The 25,007-nt window shown below is 33.9% G+C and overlaps 1 protein-coding gene across 2 annotated transcripts in view; it reads right to left on the bottom strand.

Moving 5' to 3' along the window:
* LOC141449678 (peptide transporter family 1-like) overlaps nt 1-25,007 on the bottom strand; it is a 49,468-nt gene that overhangs the window by 10,079 nt on the left and 14,382 nt on the right. The window contains exon 1 of one of the 2 annotated variants that reach the window (XM_074119339.1): nt 2,433-2,528. The exons of the other annotated variant lie outside the window; for it this stretch is intronic. Within the exon in view, the coding sequence (XP_073975440.1) occupies nt 2,433-2,472 (40 nt within the window). The 5' untranslated portion in view covers nt 2,473-2,528. Of the gene's footprint in view, nt 1-2,432; nt 2,529-25,007 lie in introns of those variants that run through there. 2 annotated transcript variants of the gene reach the window in all.

The raw sequence follows: 25,007 nt of genomic DNA, 5'->3' as shown, positions 1-25,007 counted from the left end.
GCACGAATCTAGATTCAGGCAATAAGATCGGGTAAATTAAGCACAGCTCTGAATTTATATTTGACACTGTTTATCGCCCCTCATAATCTACTTCCTGATGGCTAGCACTTTCCTAATTTGATAGAAGAAATCAGCGTTCGATTGCCAGCAGAAGTTATACGTTGTTGTTATTCAATTTAGCTGTCAGCACAATACTCAAGTCTTGATCTAAGACAAGATAACCTGGGTGTACCAAACATAAGACTTTCCAAATTAAAATATGGCCCTTCGTTGGAAGTTTTGCCTAAGATTTATGATTTATAATTATTTATTTTCTACATTGTAGATCGTGAAAAAAAGTTAGTTGGTCAGTACTATCTACGATAATTTGTCTGAAAATAAGAAATCAAAACACTCTGTAAATATAAGGTTTAGTTGAATTTTTTTACAGGCTTTAGACAATGTCGAAAAAGCCATGAGTAATTGTAATAATTGTAGAACACTGGTTTTTTTTTCATCCAAGAAGGAAGAGAAATTTGCGACCTTTTTTGCTTTTATCCGAAAAGACACATTGAGTAACCCTAACAGCCACAACTGACTATAAAATAACAGTTATCTTTTAAAGTTAACCACACTATTTAAGCCAACCACCACGAAAAAATATTTGGTGAGGCATTAATTAAACAACCTAAGCCCTGGTGTTATCATTAAATATTTGATTAATCCATTAGTTGAGCAGAACTTTCTATATAAAATTGAAAGCTTTGTGTTTGTAATTTTCCAATATATTATAAAGTTTTTTTTACTTGCTGTTTACAAAAACATTTCAAAATAAAGAGGAGACGGAATTAACTCCAGCTAACTGACATTTGCTGAAAATGCAGAACCCCATAAAATGTCCATTAAACCCAACTAAAGATGAACGAAGAAATAAAATTCATTTAGATGCAGAAAGTGAAGGAGTGCGATTGTTGCTTAACATTTTTTTTATTTTCCCTAACATTTATTGAGATCTTATCGAATTTAAAAATTGAGTTTTCAAATAAAATGCATTTTTTGAAGTCCGCTATCATAAACTATTGCCATTTATAATATAACATTTCGGACGAAATCCAGCAACTAGACGTGTGACTTTTTCTTTAAGAGAGTTTTTTCATTATTTTTTTCTCAGTTTTCAAGGAAGCACTTATAACTCTTAATAACAGCTTTGTTAATTGGGATATAATTAAAGTTGATCAATTTTATATACAACTTTTCCTCTGTGACATGATTGATTTTAAGGTCCAAGAAGGATTTTAGGGTAATGCTCCGTCAGAATACAGTATGGTTGTACCCAGCATAGCAGTATATATATATATTTTTTTTTCGTTACAGACTTCAATGTCCATTACCGGAGCTGTAAGAAGCTCCAAGGAAGAAAAAAAAAACGAGGTGGCTGTAGCTGGAACCGAGATTTCCACGTGAGAATCCCAGCATACGCTATCCACAGAGCTTATTCCTTCCCTGCAGTATACAATTAAAGTTGTTTTAGACAATAAAGTTCGAAGAAAACTGATTTAATCAGATTTTAAGGGAAAGATTTTCAAGCTTTTGAAATTTCTTTGAAAACTGTCCATTATTTTGCACCCAATGAAATTCTAAATGCATAGTTTTGTACTGGAAAGAATTGGAACTAAGTGAAGGTAGGGATGTTCAATAAAGGTTTTTTGATAACTTAAAAAGGATTTCCTAGGAAAAAAAAAAAAACAAACAAGTGAAACCGACAGTGATACTGATAGTACTTCATGTGAGCAGTTAGTTAAAGCCCTAATTAAAGGAAATCAGCTGAAATGGTTTCCATGAAAATCGCTAAAAACGGAAAACATTAAAAGAAATTTGCACTTCTGACGTAGCTATTTTTAAACCCATTTTAGTGACCTCAGATTGCGTATTTCTTGAGGAAACTGTATGACAGTGTTATTTTCTCACAAAGGAGATAAGAAAAATAAAACCGATTTTAGCAAAATTATACATATTTAGTTGCAGCCTCATGCAAACATACGCAGACTATAAAAATCTATTTTTATTGAATTGAGAGAATTCGATAAAAATATAAGTCATTGGCGATAACTATCCACTGTCTTGTTTGAATCCTTCCACCGTAAGAAAAGTTTTTTTTAAATTTTATTTCGGAATAATTTTATTCATATTTAAATAAAACTTAAGTTTATAGTTTTATTCAGAAAGAAAGTTTTATTCAGGTTTATTTAAATTGTTTATAGAAACTTTGAGGCTGAATACCACAAAATGGTATTCGATACACATGTTTCTTTATGTTAAAATGATTTGCTCTTAAGATAAGTGATGAAACTAAACGACTAGCCTTTAGGTACAAAGAAAAAATTGATAATATATAAAATATAATTTTCTATAAAAATATCTAAGATTATAGTGGCAGAGAAGGTTTTAGTTACCTTTCTGATCATATGGCTTGAATTCCCGATTGGATGACATCCTTCTGAAGTTGTCCTTTCAACAACGGTCTAAGATTTACTGGCCGATAATTTGCCGATTCGTTTATCCCAACTCAGTTGAGTGCCAGCAGATAAGGTATAATAGCGCTATCTCTTGGAATTTAGTTTCTTTTTTCATGTTTTAATCAGTCTATTTTTCAAGTGGTGTTAAAAAATTTGTGCATTTGGATGTTATGTCAATAATACTTTCAAATTATTCACGAATTGTGTATTTCAAAATGTTAAAATGATTATTCAATTATGTACTTTTTTCAAATAAAGTTTCAAAGCAATTATAATGGTTTCCAGAATTACTTGTTTAATTTTTTTATGTATGGATTAATGGATGTACATAAAAATAACCTATTATACTGACTAAAGCCTTTTTTAAATATTTTTGATAAGTATCGAACTGTCCATTAACTACACAAACAACATTTAAATAGGGCTTTTTAGATAAATCTATCAACAACTTCTTTAGTCGATATAAACGTTTAAGACGAATGGAATATTTTTCCAAGGCTTACAAAACCATGTCTTAAAGAAAAAGTAAATGTTAACAATTTTATATGAAAAAACTTGATTAGGTACTGTACACATACGAAAAAAGTTAGTTCATAAAAAATTAAGTTCCAACCAAGAGAAAATAAATTTCTTTAATTATGGTTTGCGATCCAATTGAGTTGTTTTATCCTGTTGTATTTGAAGGTGAAAATTTTATGTTTCCTTCGTACAATAAATGTAAATATATAAACTGTTTATAGATTCCCCAGATTTAAGACTCCGTAGAGTCAAAAAATGTTTCTAAGAAGACAGACCATTGTGGGACTTTAAGTATATTTGTCACAAAATTTGTTATCGGTTTATTCAATAGTCTTATCCATCTATTTTTTCAAAGCACTCTTCTTCTTTCTAAGATTAAAATGGTTGACGCAAGTATTGGTAATAGCAATAAAAACTTACAAGGTAGAGTGAGAGATAAAATAAATAATTTTTTTATGAAAAGTGCATAGCTTGAATTTATTTGGCTACTTTATTTGTATGAATATATGTTTACTGATTTCATAGTTAATTATCACATTGATAATTTATTGTTAGGATAAAAATGTCAAACGCATAGGACAAATAGTCTCCTGTATTGAGATCATTCTAGATAAATGTAATCCTTATCAGTGCTGGAATTACAGGATTATAAGCGCATGTAAACAAACGTTTTATATAAGATATAAAGCATGATAATGATGTCTAGTCCTGGAAATTCAAAATATTGTTTTATCTATTTTCATATTTTAGAAAAACAACAATGGGAAAAATACAAACAAAACGTGTTTTTGTCTAAATTGAAAATTTCCTTTAAACTCAAAAGTTTTTACTAACTGTTCCCAACATTTCATAAATGAAGGTGAAGAAAATTTTATACTGGAGACACTAAAAAGCAACAAGCATTTTGCCAAATGAAAAACTGAGGCACCTCAACAGCAAAAATACATCACATAAACTCTCCTGCAGCGTAATTACACTACCTCTCTTCTCATACTACAGCTCATTTTTGATAACATTTATGATTCGAGACATTGCATATCAAATTAGTTGGGTTATTAGTAAACGGGTCGCTCAAGTTTAGTTTTAGTAAATCTAGGTTTAATAGGAACTCTTAAACTCGAGACGACTGAGCTCATTGAGTCCTTCTTCCTTACTATTCTTACACTACTTTTGGTGGAGCTATAGCTTTCTAAACTCTGCAAAATTGACATTTTTTTTTTCATTTCCATTGTTTACAACAAACATGATGATTCCCATTTCTAAAGCTTTAATTTTCATTTGTAAGCAGAAATAATAAATTAGAGCGCGACGATAAGCAAGCTTTAGAGGCAAAGCAATGTATTTCGTTTCGAATTCTGGCCAAGGTCTTGAGTTAATAAGAAAATTAAAATAAGAAAAATAAGAAACTTTAAGTAAAGTATGCTAATCGCCTACTTCCACGACCCTTAATTTTATATAAGGAGATAAAGCAATCATTTGTGAAAGTTGCTTTAATCTTTTTGTCCTTCAAAAACCTTAGACAAGCGTTTCTCTAAATTCACCTAGTTGCCTGGACAATTATTAACATCCTAGTCGGATAATTACCGAGTCAAATTTAGGTCACAAAGAGGTATTTAAACCTTATACGATGTTTCCCATCCTTTTTCAACATAATGTTTTAACAGATGTAATTACTTATTTTTTATGTGCCTTGCTGCCTTTCCACCATGCCGCTCCTTGCAGCCCATTATGAAATTCTTTTTTTGATTTTATCCATTCCATCACGCATGTATATATTGTTTATTGTACCCTTATAAACATGTGCAATAAACAATATATAAATGCGTTCTACCATAGAAAAAATCAAAGATATTGTAACGAAGTTGACCTGGGCGAGAAGAAAGGCCTAGATTGTTCTAGGGGTTGAGCGGCCAAAGTCGGTAACAGGCCACCACTGTGTAAACAAAAGGGCCAGTCACTACCTGAGGAGAAAAGAAAGGCCTAGATTGTACTAGGGGTTAAGCGACCAAAGTCGGTAACAGGCCACCACAGTGTAGACAAAAGGGCCGTCTCTACCTGAACTAGAAAGGAAAGGGCTAGATTGTTCAAGTTTAGTGACCGTAGCCGTAGGGGTCCACCTCTGTGTAAAAGCCAGCTAAAAGAAAGGCCTCAGTTGGGGTGGTGGCATATGTGTTTCCCAGCCAGTGATTGACAGGTGAGAGTGAGACGGACGGAGTTGGAGAGAGACGGAGAATGGGAGGAGGCGGCTCCCAGCTGAGGTGGTGGCAGTATGTTTTCTCCAGCCAATGAACGTCAGGAGGGCGTGGAAACTTATGCTCAGAGAGTTGGAGGAGGGCAGTCCCAGTTGGAGGGAGGCACGCAGTTAAAAGGAGGCCGACACAGCTGGAGAAGTCAGTTTTCAATTAAGTTTCAATTAAGTTTTTAAGCAAGTTTTAAGGAGTTATTAGAGTTTATAGTTATTAGTCAAGTTTATGAGTTAGTCTTGGAGAGTCAGTGTTGCGGAGTGCTTCAGTGGTAGCTAGTTGGGCAATTAGTCAGTTGATGAGTAGAGCTGTGTTAGTGTAGCTGAGACTAGTGCAATTCGGTGCAGTGCGGACCAGTGGTCAGTCGGGGAACAGTTTTGTGGCGTTACGAAGTGAGTAAGTAACAGTAAACTGTTGTGACTGTCGTAAATGGTGACTGTAATGAATAGCGTTAGTTGCTTGTAAATGTTAATGTGAGTAATGTTAACGTGTTAATAAATCAGGTTATTACTTACAACTTTAGCGAGTTTTATTAGTTAATCAAACCCACATATTATATTTAATAACTAGTGGCAGGCATTAGTTGTGTAAGTAAAGTTTTTTTTGGGGAAAAACTTTACATTGGTGTCAGAAGTGGGATCTAGTAAAACCGCTAAAACGAGTAAGTGTTGATTTTATTAGTTCGGGTGAATTGCCGGAAAGTTTTGGAAAACCGACGAGTGTTGTATGCCCGTGATTACGCAGTGAAGTAAAACATGGAGGAGTTAATAGCACTGGCGAAGGAGATGAGAGAAGATGTGAGAGAAATGAAAAAGGTCCAAGATAAAATGTTAGAAGGTATGAGAAACTGGCAGGACGAGACGAAAACAGGCCCTGACGGAATAAAAGGAGAAATAAAAAGGGAAAAAGAGATAACAGAAGAAATGAAGGCCGAAACAGAGAAGGTCCAAGAAACAGACAACATACAAGAAGAAGACGAAGGCAGCAAGGACGACGCAGGAATCAGGTCGGACACTGGAGGTAATGTGACCAGATTAAAGGAAGACATTGCCTTGTACAAGTTCAGGAAGCTGCGTGGGCAAAAGAAAGCTTGGGAGCGCTAGAAAACTGCAGCGGACAGGAAGAGCAAGACCAAGGTAAGAGAACCATTGTTCAACCAAGTGTGGAAGGGAGCCTTGAAGCGTGGACAGGGAGGAAAGAAGAGGGAGTTCAAGTACTGCTGCCAGGATCGCAAAGGGACGAAGGGCTATCGGACATCTACGGAGGTAACACCGGGATCCATCTTGCAGTGAAGAGGGCATTGGCCAAGCGGAGGCAGCGGTTCTCTTTGGTAGGCTACCACGAGCACGGTGTAGACTGGGTTAGTCGTAGCACCGAGTGGGTAGCAATGAAGAGAACCAGCCGAGGAACCAATGGCGCCCTGAGGCAGGACAAGGTAGGAACTCCGTGCAAGAGGATAGCCAGCGATATGGCAGCACCCTCTCCTGATTCCAGAAGAGAGATGCGCTACATTCTGGTTGCGATGGACCACTTCAGTGAGTGGGCAGAGGCCCACGACGTAGCAGATCAGGACACGTCAACGGCAGCTGCAGCAACGAAGGTCTACAAGATCCCCGGCGTCAGGAGGACAAGGTCGACGCCGCTACACCCTCACTCTGACGGCATGGTGGAGCGAAGCTACAAGACCCTAGGAGGCCATCAGAGAACTTTGGGGAAAAATAAACAGGTGATGGCGCACAGGTCGACCGTTCACGAGACCACTGGCCGAACACCCGCCAGCGTTGTGTTCGGTAGGGAGCTTCGACTACCCAGTGAACTTCCATTTGGCAGCCCAGGAACGGACGAATCGGACGTGGATAGCTGTGCTGCGAAACTTCGCCGTAATTTGAGAGCTGTACGTGGAGGGATGCGCGGTAGGAGGAGACTGGACAGCGACCGGACGAGGACATCGTGTGATAGGCAGGTCTTTGGAAAAACGTTCCAGAGAGGTGAGAAAGTTTTGTCGTACAAGCGTGTCCGCAAAAAGGGAAAACCTCCTAAGTTGCTGGGTAGGATCTTACACCACTGTCTCACTGCTCAACGACCTGGTGTTCGAGATCCAACGTACGCCCAGATCCAAGATGAAGGTGGTGCACTTGGACCAATTGCTGCCGCACGTCACGAAGGAGACTTCTGTTCGGGACGAACAGTTCTAAGAGGGGAGCAGTGTAACGAAGTTGACCTGGGCGAGAAGAAAGGCCTAGATTGTTCTAGGGGTTGAGCGGCCAAAGTCGGTAACAGGCCACCACTGTGTAAACAAAAGGGCCAGTCACTACCTGAGGAGAAAAGAAAGGCCTAGATTGTACTAGGGGTTAAGCGACCAAAGTCGGTAACAGGCCACCACAGTGTAGACAAAAGGGCCGTCTCTACCTGAACTAGAAAGGAAAGGGCTAGATTGTTCAAGTTTAGTGACCGTAGCCGTAGGGGTCCACCTCTGTGTAAAAGCCAGCTAAAAGAAAGGCCTCAGTTGGGGTGGTGGCATATGTGTTTCCCAGCCAGTGATTGACAGGTGAGAGTGAGACGGACGGAGTTGGAGAGAGACGGAGAATGGGAGGAGGCGGCTCCCAGCTGAGGTGGTGGCAGTATGTTTTCTCCAGCCAATGAACGTCAGGAGGGCGTGGAAACTTATGCTCAGAGAGTTGGAGGAGGGCAGTCCCAGTTGGAGGGAGGCACGCAGTTAAAAGGAGGCCGACACAGCTGGAGAAGTCAGTTTTCAATTAAGTTTCAATTAAGTTTTTAAGCAAGTTTTAAGGAGTTATTAGAGTTTATAGTTATTAGTCAAGTTTATGAGTTAGTCTTGGAGAGTCAGTGTTGCGGAGTGCTTCAGTGGTAGCTAGTTGGGCAATTAGTCAGTTGATGAGTAGAGCTGTGTTAGTGTAGCTGAGACTAGTGCAATTCGGTGCAGTGCGGACCAGTGGTCAGTCGGGGAACAGTTTTGTGGCGTTACGAAGTGAGTAAGTAACAGTAAACTGTTGTGACTGTCGTAAATGGTGACTGTAATGAATAGCGTTAGTTGCTTGTAAATGTTAATGTGAGTAATGTTAACGTGTTAATAAATCAGGTTATTACTTACAACTTTAGCGAGTTTTATTAGTTAATCAAACCCACATATTATATTTAATAACTAGTGGCAGGCATTAGTTGTGTAAGTAAAGTTTTTTTTTGGGAAAAACTTTACAATATTGTCTCGCACTTAGGCACCTAACCACATTTACAACTGAATTATTTCTTGCAGGCTTGCAAAATAGAATATTAGTTCAAATGAGAAGAGACCGATTTCTCTTGGCCACATAGCGGACCACAATATTGGCCTAAGGTTTTCTTCCATATTATTTTGGATTGTCAAATCGATTTTTCTATAAAGAACATTGTCTATGCAGTTCCCCAGAGTTTTAGGAATAAGTTGCTCACATCCTTGAACTCTAACTTCACTCAGAATGTTTAAGTAAATATACGTTATCCCATTAAATATAACTTAAAACAAAAAGAGTTAAGAGTACTAGAGTTGAACAATAATTTAAAATTAACCAAGTACTTATCAAGAAAACCAGAAAGACTAAAAGTATAGTGTTAAAGTAAACAAAATTCAATATTTTTGACTAAATTTCGTTTGACTTTGTACGTTGTTTTAAATAAAATATTCAATAGAACATATTAAATCTATTTACATTGTTGAGCAACTCAATTTTAAAGGTTTTTCAAGTTTTCTAAATAACTTTATCTTAAGGACATTAAAATAAAATATATTTTATTTAAAACAACGAAATTTAGTCAAAAATGTTGAATTTTGTTTACTTTCACTATAATTTTAGTCTTTCTGGTTTTCATGATAAGTACTTGGTTAATTTTAAATTATTGTTCAACTCTAGCATTCTTAACTCTTTTTGTTTTAAGTATTTTGTTATGAATTAATATTTTTTTTGGTAATTCAGTTGAGCCCTACTTTCTACAGTAAGCCTCTAGGCTTCAGTGTAATGTCAATAAATAAATTATTTTTTAAAGAATATTTGAAAATAATACGAAACAATCATTTGCTTTTTATCAAGTAATAAAACTTCTTTAAAACAAAATTTAATAACAAATATACAGTAAGAATTTATTGTCAGAAAATTAATAATAAATTGATAAAAGGAAAAGCTTTCTGAGAATTATAAGTATTTTTTTCTCAGTTAAAACGAGATAACAGTTTGTTTCAAAATTGATAATTCAGTTAATTAAAAATATTTCTAATTATATAATATATTTTTACTTTAAAAATGCATGTCGCGAAATAAAGCATGTTTACTTTTATTAAAATATCCTTAACAAAAACTTACAGTTTTAAAAGTTAAGTATAAGGGTTGATTAAACGCCAAAAGGTACACAAATCAGCAGTTCCCAACATTTCATTAATACTTCATTGATATAATTTAAGTAATTTTACTGCATTAACTTTTCCTTCACATTTTTTAGAATTTATTAGATGTCACAGACCCTTATGCTGGCCATTTTCGTCTACAAAATATTTACTCAAGTAGCACACCATTTAACTTAGATTGACTGTAATATCTATTTATCTATAATAATCAAACTATTAATCACAGGTGAAAAAGAAAACGTTATAAAAAATATAAAAAAAATAAGAGGCTAAAAAATTCATAAACTTTTTTTACATCAATGATTTTATGCATTTATTTTTATTTTTAAATAAAAATCATTGGTTTAAGTTCATTCTTCGATTAAAGTAATTGTTATTTTATGTTGTAGTCAAACGTTTGTAATAATAAGTAATAAATAATCTGGCTTTATCGCAAATAATATAGTTTTCTTCAATTACATTCTCAATCTAGGTGTTCTTCCCACAATGTTATATATATGTAATATAAAATAAAGAAAATAAAGATATGCATATTTTTAGGACAGCTATTTATTCCAGTATTTTACCATAAGTAAAATTAGGGGGACTAAATTAAATTACAATTGAGAAATGAGTAAATATTGTTGAATAATCTACTTGTTATTAAATGTATGTTATTTGTGCTCACGAATATTTCGGTAAGACGAATTTAAGACTGAAATATTGTTTTGAATCCTCCGTGATTGAAATTTAAAAAGTGGCCGACTCTAACTTTGTTTTTTTCTACTTTAACATGCATGTATATGTGACTACTCAGAATAATTCATCACTCATTTTATCATAATTATAATAAAAAAATATTATGAATGAACTGGCCAGCATAAGGGTCTGTGACATCTAATAAATTCTAAAAAATGTGAAGGAAAAGTTAATGCAGTAAAATTACTTAAATTATATCAATGAAGTATTAATGAAATGTTGGGAACTGCTGATTTGTGTACCTTTTGGCGTTTAATCAACCCTTATACTTAACTTTTAAAACTGTAAGTTTTTGTTAAGGAGATTTTTGTACCTTTTGGATAGATTTTCCTTTTTGTCTATTTGCAAAGTTACGTCTGCTTTACAGATTTTTTAAAATTTGGAATAAGCTATTCTATCATTATAACCTGATAAGGTGTTAAATCGGAACCGTAACTACCACTGGAGAGATCTTTTTAAAGAATGATTACAGTTGCGGTCCCCAAACCATCCTCAATAACCATTTTTTTGAGAAAGCGTTTTGAATAAAATAGGAAGGTATTTGTACGTAAATAGCAAAATTAAACTGCGATTTCAGTACTTCCTTTTAAGAGGAGCAAGAAAAATAAACTGCGATTACAGTACTTCTCCCTAAAAGGCAAAGATTTTGAATCGAACGACAATTCATTGATGTAAATCGGTTCACTCATTGATAATTTTAACGATTGCAGTACTTCCTCTTAGTAGGTGTAAGAGCATGATGGCACTTCACAGCCACGTAGAGGAGCTTTAACCACTTTATTTGAGCTAAATTTTATCAAAATCGGGTTAAGCTTTGTAGAAATATTGGTAATAATAGTTTTAGAAAGGGCCTTATTTGGGTGGGGCAAACTCCCCTCCTTATGAGGCATAGCGTCGAGACTTTTAAAGTACAAATGTGTACAAAATTTCGATTCGATTGACACTCCATTCATGAAAATCGGTTCACGTGTCGATAATTTGAAACGATTGTTATACTTCCCCTTAACAAGTGTAAGAGCAGATCGTCGCTTTATTGTTAGGTAGGGGAGCCCTAACCCTATCATCCTACCAAATTTTATCAAAATAGGGCCAAGATTTACAGAGTAATTAGTAATAATAATTTTGGAGGGGGCCTTACATAAAGGGGGCTAACTCCTCTCCCATTCGATGTACAGGGCCGAGACCCCCAAAAGGCACATCTACATAAAGTTCCGAATCGAATGACACCTCATTCATGAAAATCGGTTTACGCGTTTAGGCGCTACGTTGTTTACAAAAAAGGTAACAACAAGAACAACAAGAACAAGAAGAAGAAGAACAAGAACAAGAACATTTTTTGAAAAAGCCGTTTTTGCTCATTTTCGGCAACTTTTTTCTCGAAACCTATTAGATCTGGGTGGTTGCAAAAAAATTATAGTTATAAAGGAGAATTTGGAGTAAGATTTAAAGAAAATTTGGGAATTTTATCTTTTATAGAAAAATAGAAAAAAATTGTCAAAGTTGGGTGTTTTTCAACGTTACACTTTTTCGTGCAGTTTTTGATGGTCAACCCTTATACAACTGTCCTACCGGACAGTTTTAATAAATAGTAGTACTCCTGGGTAAGCTTGAAGGCTCATGTTTTTCTTCTCCAAAGTGCCATTTTCATCACAATCGCTACATATGCATCTATCCTTTATTATTTGCAACAAATTAAGTCACTTAACTACGGCTTAAATGGCTCACGTAGTTACACTGTCTTTAATTAACTTTGAAGGAGTTGACAGCCAGCCTGGGCGGCTGAGAAAAATTACTACTCTCAAACTGATCGGTTTTCTCATATAATAAATTGCAGCTAGCTCTATTTGAAAAACTATGGTAAGTTTTCCTAGAGTTACGAAAAGTTATTTCGAATAAGTGTCGTCCTTTATCTATCTGGAGGAGTTCACTTTTCAATTGTGCTTATCAGGCGCACGGCAGCCGAGAGGTTAGAGGTGAGACCCGTAAAGTTAATATTTATTGTGGTAATGGGTTCGATACTCGGTCTTAGACCTAGGATTTTATTTGATGGTTAATAAAAAAAGTAACAGTAAAGTATATTTGCTAGTCGCCTCCGTCCACGACACCTAAATGGTAGTTGGACGTAAAGCCCGCCTAAAAAAAATAGGCTCTTACTTTACTTTTTTTTTTGTGCATATCTAATGAAGAAAAACCTTAATCAATTTTTTTTTTTTTAATTGTTTTGAGGAAAAGAACTAAGCAATTAAAGTGTTATCACCAATTCATTGTGATTAAGAGTTTCCCAAGGTCAGTATATTTGACATGTTACAGTAATATGCGTTACTAAAAATGGTTAGCTTCATAGTATAATAAAATAATTAACTTTTAATGAGGGAATGGATTGGCTAAGGAAAATCGCGTCGGACGCATGCTGAGATCCACGTTCATATCAAGGAATATTGCCTTGATCTCTTTCTGGCAGCCTCTACAAACTAATCGGGACTCTATTGACTGATGGTAGACGGTTTAAGAATTCTAAAAATACAAATCTCCGCCGCTAATCTCAACTTCTTTTAGACCGGTGAACGGTAAATTGCCTCTTTCACCTCGCATAGCGACAAGAAAATAGAATAATATTAATAATAATAAAGGGAAGGGATTAGCTATGCGGTTAGCGTACTGGACTCCCACGCGGAGGTCCCGGGTTCGAATCCAGCTGCTGACCCTTAGATTTTCTCTTCCTAGAACCTTCTTACAGCTCACTGGCCGGTGATGGACAGTGTTGTCTGTAACGAGAGAACACTGTCCTAAGGCTAATAAAGCTCCGGGCGCCAATAACCTTAGATGTTGACGCGCCTTAAATCATAAAACAATTTAAAAAAAAAAAATAATAATAATAATAATAATAAAGCAATGATTTCATTGATTTTTCTCATTACTCATGTAAATATGCCTCATTTAATTTAGAAGCGTTATTAAATGTTAAAAAAAATACATGACTTTTTCCAACTGAAATGATCAATACCTATACTTATTTTAATATTTTTGTCTATGAATTTTAAACTGGTGATACTAATCCCAAATTAAATTTATGTACACATACTTATTTATTACACAGTAATTATTACATTATTACTTATTATTACACAATAATCCGGAAATTTTCCAATGTGTTGAGAATTTTCATTACCGAGGATATCACAGGTACTAATGGGAGTAAATTTGAGTTTAGAGAATCGAATATATTTACATGGTAATCTATAGAAATTTATCAATCCATTCATGATATTGAAAAATATATTAACCATTTACTTAACCCCAACCCAAGTAACAATTTTTTTAATAACTTCTTATTGGAAGTATTCACGACTGTTTCCAGGCAGACTATACGAGTATATATAGATATACAGTTTGTTCTGGGTTATAACAGCCAACTTTGAACCCAAGTTGCCACTAGAATAAAGATAATTCCTTTAAAATTATTCCTATTCTCATTTCAACGAAAAATAAGTTTGAAAATTGAATTTAATTGCTTCAGGATTTTATCTGTGAGTTTTTACAAATTATGCCAAACTATCTTAGAAAATAATGTTCCTCCTAACCTTGGGCGCTCTTCCTAAAGTAAGACAAAAGTAGGCAAATGGATATTTCTATTGTGGGAAGGTCTCCATTTTACACAATAGATAATTAAGTCACCACTATTAGTCCTGAAAGGAAAGAGTAAAATACAAATACAAAATCTCGATCAAAATCAGTTCAGTAAACTGGACTTATCTCGAAAAAAAAGGGGAATACTTTCGCCGTTGCATAATTGATGAAAGTAGTAAAGGATATATCAGTGAGTTTCTGATCTTAAGTTTACAACTTAAAGCAATGCTACTACATGTTTGTTGTGTAATTCAAGTTCTCACGTTATAAAAGAAAAATTATTTAGATGATGGGATCCTCAAATGCAGATAACTTTTTCGTAGATTGTTTAAATACAATAAATAAAATTGATGGAGGCAAAAAAAACTTTTAACAATAATTAAAAGGTGTTAGCTAGTTTTAAAACACATCCATATATTCTTGTTTGTTCTAAGAATTACTACGGGGTTAGGTCAATATTGACGGCTATTTCTCAAGCATTGATGCTAATGACTTGGTACTCTTGCGACACACCAATGGACATTAAAAATCGTATTGTTATCAGTAAAGGTGATCCTAGAATAGATGGAAAGTCAGGAGCGGCTGTCTTCTGACAGCCCATTGTTTGTCAGGAGGTTTCAATTGGTGGTGTTCCTTGGGAAGTAGACCGCTGTTTTTTCCAGGCTGACTTTTTAGCTATTCTACGATGTGTTTTGGATGAGCCGTCTCGTACCTCGGTTAAAAGGGTTTGATTTGTTCTAATAGATAGCAATAGATGTTATTCACTTCCAGAATGGTTCTAGAAGACTGAAAGAGCTAGAGCATCCATTTGCTTTTATGAGGATTTCGGAAAACGATGATGTGGTAGGCTGGCCAAATCAGGAGCGCCATCGGTAACGAATCAATTGTTGTCATGTCGTTTGACACCTGCATGGCGGGTTTTCAGGCGTGGACAGCCTCGCTGAATTCATCTTTATGCATTAGCTCTATGGGCTGTCAACAGTTCAAATTTTAGATTAGGATCTCGTCCCGAGTTGTTACTGATACGTTGTTGAATCTTTCACGGACCTCTCTGAGGCATCAGGTTGGTTTCCTCATTAGACATTAAAATATATGGGGATATCTTTACGAAATGGGACTCATGCCAGATCTTTTCTGGAGTTTGTGAGTCGCAGGAGTAAACTTGTATCTTTCTTATGACGGATTGTTAGTAAGGAGAATTGTGCGAATTGAGAGATTAGACTATTTCCGATTAAGGTAGTTGATCGATTTGTTTTGTTATCGGTGAATCTTAGGTGTTTCTGGTCTAAATTGGTTTTCTGCAACTCAGTTTGTTCTGTTATAGTGTCTATAGTTATAGTGTCTATTGTAGACTAGATTGGCCAAGGTACCTTACAAGGGCTAGCTTAGTTTTCCTCCCCTCTGTTGAATAATGATAACATTCGAACCTAGGATATTAGCGTGGAAACCCAGAACTCTAACCATTTCTATTGTTAACCTGACTTGGATTGGATTATAAAACGACCACTTATAATAGACGAAATTTAGTTTTAAATGTAGAAGGGCCTAAGGAACAAAATTATTTTAAAGAACAAAAATCATTTCAACCCAAGACCACCACCTATATCAGTGGGAAAAAATGATAATCTATTAAAATCCGAATAAGAAGGAGTAGAAAATATCTAATTATAATGAATTAAATGAATCATATAGTTTGCAGGTGTCCTTTAAAAACATTACTTATTTAATATTGAAATCTATTATGTCTGAATAAAGATTTACAATAGGAGAATGAAGGTCGTTGAAGTAAGAAAAGTCACCGCAAGAACCAGCCAGCTCCAATCGTTTGCATAATAATAATTATTCATTCGTCCTAATTTTCTTATCTCGAATTTTTATTTTTTTTAACTTTCATTAGCGTTCAATTAATATGAATATCATTTTCATCATATCACCTACCAGTGATCACCTACTTACTGTTCAGTAAAATGTTTACAGCTTTCTCTTGGTTTAATATAAAGACATTTTTAGCGATTGTTTCCCACTTACAAAATTGAAATTTCAAAAGATATTTCGATGTTTCTAGTCCTTTAACAAAGAAAATAAGGTTTTTGTGAAAATGAATTTTACAATAAAAATAAAACACCTCAAAAACGAAAATTCGAAAAGTAGACAAAAATGATATCAATTTAGCTGAAGGGTTGTAAGTAATCCTAAATAAAGATTTTGTTCCGAATCTGTTCGGGTTTACTAAGGGGTTGCACTATTGTGATTATGTTGGAAATGATTCCAATAATTTCTGTAATTTATTCTACGACATTTAGAATCCTATTTTTTTGATTTTAGCTATTTACAGCTATAGCTGTAGTCTTATTGTTTTAGTGAATTTTTATAGAATTCGTAATTTTATTGGGAGCAATGTTCCTTTGTATCCCTTTGATTATAATCTATATTTTAAATCGCAATGTTACCAACGAAATATTATTGATGATAATGTTTTGGATATTTATAGTTTCTTGTAGGAGTTACACAGTGAAACTGGATTCACCAAATATCAGACACCCATGTGTCAGCGGATATGGCTAAACTGAACACCACTCTACTTCCTTTTTATGACGTAAGGATCTGAAGCATGCGACCCACATCTCTATAGTATTTTTGATGGATATTAATTTATTGTTTAAGTGTGGTGCTCCTCTACTGTCGGCAGCTGTGATATACATGTCGCTTTATTATGTCTATTTCTTTATACATCACTCTTCTTTTACCATCACTCTTACTGCTACAACATACTGAGTTCCTCCAAGTGATAAGTGCCTTATATATTAAGCAAACATTTCTGTAATTTAGAATTACCAATCTTCGCTAGCCCTGTTTATGTTTCGTGCACATTATAAACGCTTGCAGTGCTGCATCAGATTCTTTACAGGGTAACTAGGAAAACTGAATAAGTAAAAGAGCGTTTTACACCGTTTTTTTTAAAATTAGTTGATTATCTTCAAATGGCACTCAATGCCTTGGTCAAATTCTGTTCAGTATGTAGGAGTGACACTAGACTGCAAGGATACATTTACACTTCTCGTCAAAGAGAGAATTAGCAAAGGTGAAACAGCATACGAAATGTATAAAGTGGTTGTGAAATCGATGCTTAAGCTCTCTACATTGAAACGTTTTTACTCAAAATAATAATAATTTAAGAGATTTTTGGAAGAAATGCGCATGCCGTTAGGCAGTCTTTATCTTTATTAGTCGCACGATATTTAATTTAATATTGTTTGTGGTCTCAATATTGTGGATGACGTTAAGAACTGTTACTCAGCGATCATTGTTACTATGATAATTGCAATAGATATATTGACTGAAGAGAGATTGATTAAAATGGATGTTTTACATGGGAGTTTTTATTTACTTAATCTTACGTAATCTTGTAGATTGATTTATTTTCTTGATTTATTGGGCCAATGTAAGGATTGGCCTACAATTTGAGTTGATGTAATTAATTTTCCTTTCGTTTTTCATCGGGTTTTTTTTCCTCATACCTTAAAAAAAAATCTTTCATGCTCCTGAAAGAGGGCTTTAGTGATATTATAAACAGAGCTGCAATATGACTGCTACCTACATTGACGCCTAATCCATAATTTAAACGAAGTTTAAACAACAAATGAATGATTTCTGTTATGTAGTTGTCAATCGTATACGAATCGCCATAAAGTAACAACCAAAAATGTCAGGTGCACAACTTTCCCTCACTAAAATATGGAATTTGTATACTAAAAACTAAGAAGTGTACAAATCGAAATAATTGGTTATGGAATAGTAAATGCAAGATCTGGTAATAATACTATGATTGCATCTACTAGCTGATAGCTTTGGATTTCTAATTTATTAGAACATTGGCATTCCAACATTAAAGGAATTTCAAACAAATGTAAGAGAAATGTAGATGAGTAAATAATAATCGAAAGTTTAAAGACAAACTGAAATTTCCATTTGATTAACTTTTTGACGTTATTCTGTCTAAATTCTATTACTGGAATCGCCAATACGGTATTGAAACGTAATTAAGCTTCCTGCGATATACGTATTAGATTTTGAGCTCTACAGTTGAATGATAGCTTTGCTTGCTAGGGAATCCCCTTTAAGTTTTCCTTGTCACTGATGGTTGATAGGTGTTTGTTATCAGTTTTCTTCTTTCATAACATTATATATATACTAAGACGACAATCTTAGTGTCAAACAGGATATTGTTGTTGTCTTTGTCTTTTAATTTTCCCCACAATTCTCTAATAATTTAGTCTAATTCTTAACATTAGTTTACCTATTTTTAATTATTAAACAATTAACTAAAACATAACTATAAATAGTTTTATATCATAAATCAGAATTAGTCTATTATATTTTACTTATAATTAATATTATACTGAAAAATATATGAATATAAATAAAATAAATGAATTTAAGCTATTTTTTATTTTATTTTTTCTAAATAAAATTAATAATTCAATAATAGGCCAGCTCATTAAGAGCTTTACACATAGTGACGCAAATTCCAAATGGAGTTCAGTTCTTCGTAGATGTTGATACAGTCTTGGTTTCAGTCTTCAAGAAGCTGTCGTCTCACCAAGGAGGTAATGTGGATGGCAGTAAGTGAATGGTGAGGAAGAAGTTGCCTGTTAGTATGGTCATGTGAGTGTGAATGGCCTTGAATGTCGAGTTCATTGGGTATTTGTGTGTTCCTTGTAAATCATGTTCAGTGGCTATTCGTAGTACTTTATTTTGCAAAAGTGTGTTTTCGTCAGTGTGTTGCCCTCTGTAATCCTGACTGGGCAGTCGGATGTTAAAAGAGATCTAAAGTGTGTCTTGTAGACCAGTACAGTGCAGTAGTGTTTGAGCTGTTAAGTAACATTCATTGAGTGATTCTGTTAAGTAACGGGTATATACCTGTTTCAATCGAGGGTATGGTTGTTGAAGTATTGGTGTTATTGTGCAATCTTTATATTTTCTTTTCTATTTTTTTAAATACAAGAATTCTAAATTCAATTCTACTTATTCTTGCAGTAGCTTTCGAAACTGTGTAACAACGTTTTCTACGGGACCCGCAGCTTTTATCAGGAATATCTTTTCTGGTACAAATAAGCTTCAAATTTAAAACAAATATATAAATAAATAAATATTACGTCAGTCCCTTATTAGGCCATAAAATATTCAAGAGAAAATAATGAGGGATATTGGAAATAGTAGGTATATTCTGAGAAATGCACCGTCTGAGTTAACTAATAACTAACAACGACGTTACAAGCTAAACTGATGCAAGCACAAAAGACCTTAATATAAAATTAGTAAAAGTATCAAAATATAAGAGTAAAACTAAATAATTAATGAAAAAAATCTTAGATAAAAACAAATAATAACACTAAAAAAAAATGCAAGGATTGAAAGAAGTTCATCTACAGATGTCTCAAGTGAATTAAATTCGAAGGATGCCCTTTTTATTGTTCGACCAAGTGGTCGTGGCGCCATCGGGAGCTTCAGCCTACGAAGAGTGTTTTACAATTGAGCGATACGGAACAAGTTGCAGTTTAAGGATTAAGATATTTAGGGAAAGCTGGGTATGGGATTTTTGTATTAAAGAACTGGTCAGGTCGAATGGTATCCACAAGTCCGCGTGATTGCTCACCTAAGTGATTGTTCGAAAGATTTGGTTTTGGTATCATTAATATCTAATAAGGTAGACAATATTTTAATGTTTCTATTGTAACTTTTTGAAATGAAATAAGATTTCTGATTTGTTTACTATTTTTTTTTAAATGGATGCACAAACAGCTTTAAAAACAACATAATTAAATTGAGGAGATTCATTCCTTAAGAACTTTGTAAATATATTTTAGAATAAAAAATTTCTTAGATAAACATTGTTGGTGTAGGTGTGATTTTAAAGTAGCATTTTAATAAAAATTACATATTAAGAAAATGAAATTAAAACAAAACAAAAAAATCATTAAACGAATAAGTGCATCCTTGACTATTAATTAATATTTTTTTTATCTTATTGTAGTTCACCTATTTATTATTCTAAATTCTGTTTACATTTTTTTTGTTCTCAATTAATGATTATTTACTTAAAAACTGAATAATTTATTACTAATTCACAAATATTTCTTCTTGATCTTGTTATAACAATGAAAGAAAAGAAGTTATTAGCTTGCAAGAGAAAGATTGTTATCAATTGAAAGTTATGTTTTGACGTCCCTCCACAATAAGAAGACTAAACTTTCTGTAGGTTTGAATTGTTTGAGAGAGAAAACTGAAGCTCGATATTCCAAAAAAACAAATGGAATTCTTGTTAAGACGAAGTAATAAATAAATGTATTCATTTTCTCACATTTATAAGGATTTTTACTTGTGTGACTCAAAATGTACTCTACTAGGCAAGAAAAACGATTTGCCGAACATGTGAACAATAAGTATCTTTTCGTTCCATAAAAACAGCCTCTTCCTGAGTCTTAACACTTGGAGTTCAGCTGGCCATACGTACAGGTTGTTTAGAAAATGTTAATTTAAGAATTTTAAGTTTATTAAAAGATTTATTATTAAGAAAAACCTTGATATTAAAATATGTTTCTAGTCTATAAAATTATTTACTATAATGAAGGCTGTGGAATGCAGAAGGAGTGACTGACTGCCTTTTGTTTTTGATTTCCAGTTATTACGTTTTTTTCTTCTTTTCGTTACTCAAATCAAATTTTGGACCTTTAAGAGCTACTTCTAATTCAATGTTCTTATTGACAGTTATATATTTTCATAATTTTTTTCCGCTTATTTCTTATCTGATAAGTTTTTGCGTTTTTTTTTATTAATTATATTTTAATTATTTAAAATAGATAATCTGTTGTTATGGAAGATTTTATTACATTTTTTTTGTTTATGTGTACTTGTTTGGCAACAGCCTTGTTGTTTATTTGTGCAGACTGGAGGTGAATTTTAGAGCGAGGACAACAGAAAATGGCCAAATCAAAGAGAATATAGACTTTACAGTTGGCGTTCTTCCACGGCTACTTTCACTTTAAACATGTATAACTTCGTATACCAGCTTCTACCAGGTGCACTGGGTCAATTAAGTTGTACAACATTGTGCAATGCCCCATTTTCTTTTTTTATTAATTTATTTACTTGTTGTCATTAATGTTTCAGAATTAGTGACAAAACCTGTTTTTTATTTGTTATAATGTCACAAGGTATGCACAAATTCTTTTTTTATTTCATTGATCTTGTAAATAAAAATGATTAAAATTTAAGCAGAGATCCCTTTTTTTACCTTCTGGAATGGGAATTTCCCACTGGAATACGATTAATTTTAAGTTCGTATCACCAGGTTATCCATTTGGAATTTTTACTTTAACTTATCATCTAAAAGAACAGTCCGCGATCATATTAGTTTTTTTAACATGTCCCGACAAATACATAAATAATGCTCCGATCAAATCGATAGCCCATAATCGGGGTGTGTTCATGCAGCAATATTTTTAAGGAAAAGTACCCTTAACTCAGATAAAGAGAAAGTACTATTTCATTAACTGTCTTTTTCTTAAATATCGTCTTTTGTTTCTTGTAACGTGCCTTACCTAACTAATCAGTCTTTCGCCTGATAATCAGTATATTAATTCCATATAGCATAAAAATTGGCAGTGAATAAAGTAACCAATTATTGCCGTACCCATTTCAACCAGTAGCACTAAAAATAATCTTCTGGTTAAGTAAATTTTGAAGCATGCAAGCCTTGAACAAAAGAACAGCTTCCCCTTGCAGCATGCAGACAAACGTAGCAATGAATTCTAATTGACGCCATTTAAATCATCAACGTAACTATTTTTCTAAGTACTCAATTGATTCAAGTAAGACATTGGAGCAAATAGAAATTTGCGGTTAACTATGCCGCAATCGTTTTATAGTTTTGTTTATGGAGTCTGATCTAACCACAAAAATTCTTTTCACGGAAAATAACCGGTCAATTTTAAATAAATTCATGGAACATAAACTTAAATCGTTTAAAAACAAACTGGGCGACAAAAGTTTATAGAACGCAACTGCGGAAACAATAAAGCTGCCGGCGTCGTACTTCTAGTCTGGATTTTTTAATTTATAAGAGAAGGAATCACTTCCTGCTGCTGTAATCCTTACTTTTCATTTAAGCTAACCAACTTCGGGTTTATGCGCACCCTTTAATTGGCTCAGAAATAAGAAAATTGATCGATATGATTTAGAATTGTCTAAACCGTTATCATTTCTTTTCAAGGACAACAGCAAACTACCACATTTTCAATCCTCAAGAAAGGCGAGCGGGTTAAGAGGCGAGACCTGCAAAGCTTTAGCATTGTGGTACTGGGTTCGATTCCCGGTCTTGGCCTTGGATTTTATTTAATGGTTAAATGAGAAATAGTAAAATACGTTTGCTATTCGCCTCCTTCCACGACACCTAGTAAATGGTAGTTGGACGTTAAGCCCCGCCTGAAAAAATAGGCGATTACTTTACTTTACTTTTACTTCAATCCTCAAGGAAGAACTCTTTAAACAGATATTTGTGCTCAATAAAGAGAAATGGAAAGTTAGATAACCTTCTAAGGAGTAATCTTCTCTACACATGAAGCATAACGACTTTTATGACCAGCTAAAGCTATGTATTTCAACCTGAACTTTAGAAAGTGTTCCTGGATTTAGCCGTTATAGTTTTCATCATTTGGTCTTCTCTTCTCTAACTGACCTTAATTTTCGACATCATCTGGCAATAGAAGTTACAATCTGGAAATAGAATTTATCTACAGTTTCTCTCAGTTCAATGACTTGTTACCATTCATCTTTATCGAACTTAATGATGCTGCTGGAACACTTTAACCAATTATGTAATTATTTTTATTTATTATTTGCAAGCGTGCCAATTATCTGCACCAAAGAAAGCATTTTCGTTTAGCTCTGTGATCGTCCCAGACAATCGGAATCAAATCAGAACTTTACGCCGTCTAAAACGCTGAAATTTTTTTAAGGAATTTTTATAGCCTCCAGCCTCGGTATTCTGTTAATCAGCAAATTAATTTAGGCAATTGAAAGTGTTCCGTTGGCTGAAAGTTTGGTAAGTGGAAGATGCCAAGGGCCCAAATAGAGAAGAAGTTATCTGGGCCACATTAGATTCGTTACTAAAGTCTACTTTCATTTTGAAATATGAATCATAAACTTAATAATTAAATTCTCCATCTTTATTAACTGATTATGTTTTTAATTTCTTTTTGTTTTAAGATCAATGAATACCAATGATCACCAATGATGTCATGGTGATTACTTAAATACTCCATAAAACTATTATTTCTTTATTCTATTGCCATTGATGGATGGTTTATTGAGAATCGAGATAAGTTATTGTTTAAATCTGACACAGTTAATCCCTCTTATTGTATCACCGTCTTTAAAAATTAATCCTCCTATCCCAAATAATGTTTTTCCCAACACTCGTTAACTGATTTTGTGTATATTGCGTTTGTATAAATTAACAATCAAGTGTAAAAAAAAAAGTTACATAAAGCCGAAATCAGAAAGCTGGAACGTCATTAAACCCAAGTCTCTTAATAGCACCATACAGATTAATGTGAGAACTCATTTCCCCAAAATACTTCTTGAAATCAAGATAAGCTGAAGATGGACAAAAGACCGATGATTTAAAAATAAAATAGTATACCTTGTAAAAGCTACCAGAAAATGCATTTATATAGTTTCAAGATATTATAGTGTTAAGTCAAACAACGAATCCGTAAAATAAATTATTTCTTGAATATGCAATACACAAAAAAAAAAGTTTTGTTCAAAATTACAGTTCAAATATGTACAAGCTTTAAAAAAAAAGTAAAGTAATGCCTATTTCTTTTTTTCAGGCGGACGTCCAACTACCAATTAGGTGTCGTGGACGGAAGCGACTAGCAAACATACTATAAAATTCTTATATTAACCATTAAATAAAATCCAAGGCCTAAACCTGGAATCGAACCCAGTACTACTAACATATGATTATTAGTCATATTAACTCGTAATAGCTTTGCGGGCCTCGCCTCTGACCGCTCGGCTACCGTGGCTCCTATATGCAACCTCTATTTCTAGTTTACAGAAAAATGTTGATACAGTTTTTGAGAAATATAGAAAAACTCTGAAATGTACAAGCTACGATAGATCCCGGGGAGCAAACCACTAATTAGGCGCTCCTACTGTTCTTTTAAGATGTAAAACAAGTAAAGGTAAGTAATCGCCTATTTTTCCAGGCGGCGCTTAACGTCCAATTACCTATTAGATATCATGGACGGAAGCGACTAGCAAACATACTTTACTGTAAATTTCCTTTATCAACCATCAAATGAAATCCAAGGTCTAAGACCGGAATCGAACCCAGTAGCACAATACATATTAGCTTTAGGTCTCGCCTCTTACCACTTGGCTACCGTGGCGCCTCTCTTTTAAGATGTTCATTTATCTTGAAACAATTACTTTACATTCTCTTCCCCAAATTAAAATGGAGTACTTCCGTCTCCGATATCCGGTTTTCACCAGCAATACACGTTTTGTGGTTCCCTGAGGATCCTAGAAAAGTGGTTTTAATAAAATTGTCGGCGCACATAATTATAATATTAAATAATTATATTATTTTATCATAATATTGGCATCGAAAAGTACAAAAATAGAAACATTCAGAGAATTTAAACCTCTTCTAGATAAGTCAGTTTTTAAACAAATATTTAGATTTATTTGATGGAAACGATGATATTATAGATATAATAATTCAGGCATAAATAATTCTGAGCCAAAATGATTATTCGATTCAAAATGGGGGTCAGATTACTTTAAACTATAGGAAGATCACGTTCTACCCGTTAGAGTGTAATAAACATTTCCTGGTTTTGTTTTAGTATTAGATACATCCTAAAGCCTTTTCATAGCTAACTGAGATTGACACCTTCCATCATAAGACCTAGGTCA

This window comes from Rhodnius prolixus, unplaced genomic scaffold (assembly GCF_049639745.1).
Source record: "Rhodnius prolixus isolate KJV_2025 unplaced genomic scaffold, Rpr scaffold_2, whole genome shotgun sequence".
Lineage (NCBI taxonomy): Eukaryota > Metazoa > Arthropoda > Insecta > Hemiptera > Reduviidae > Rhodnius > Rhodnius prolixus.
The sequence above is the reverse complement of the archived record's forward strand: the minus strand, read 5'-3'. Positions and strand labels throughout refer to the sequence as shown.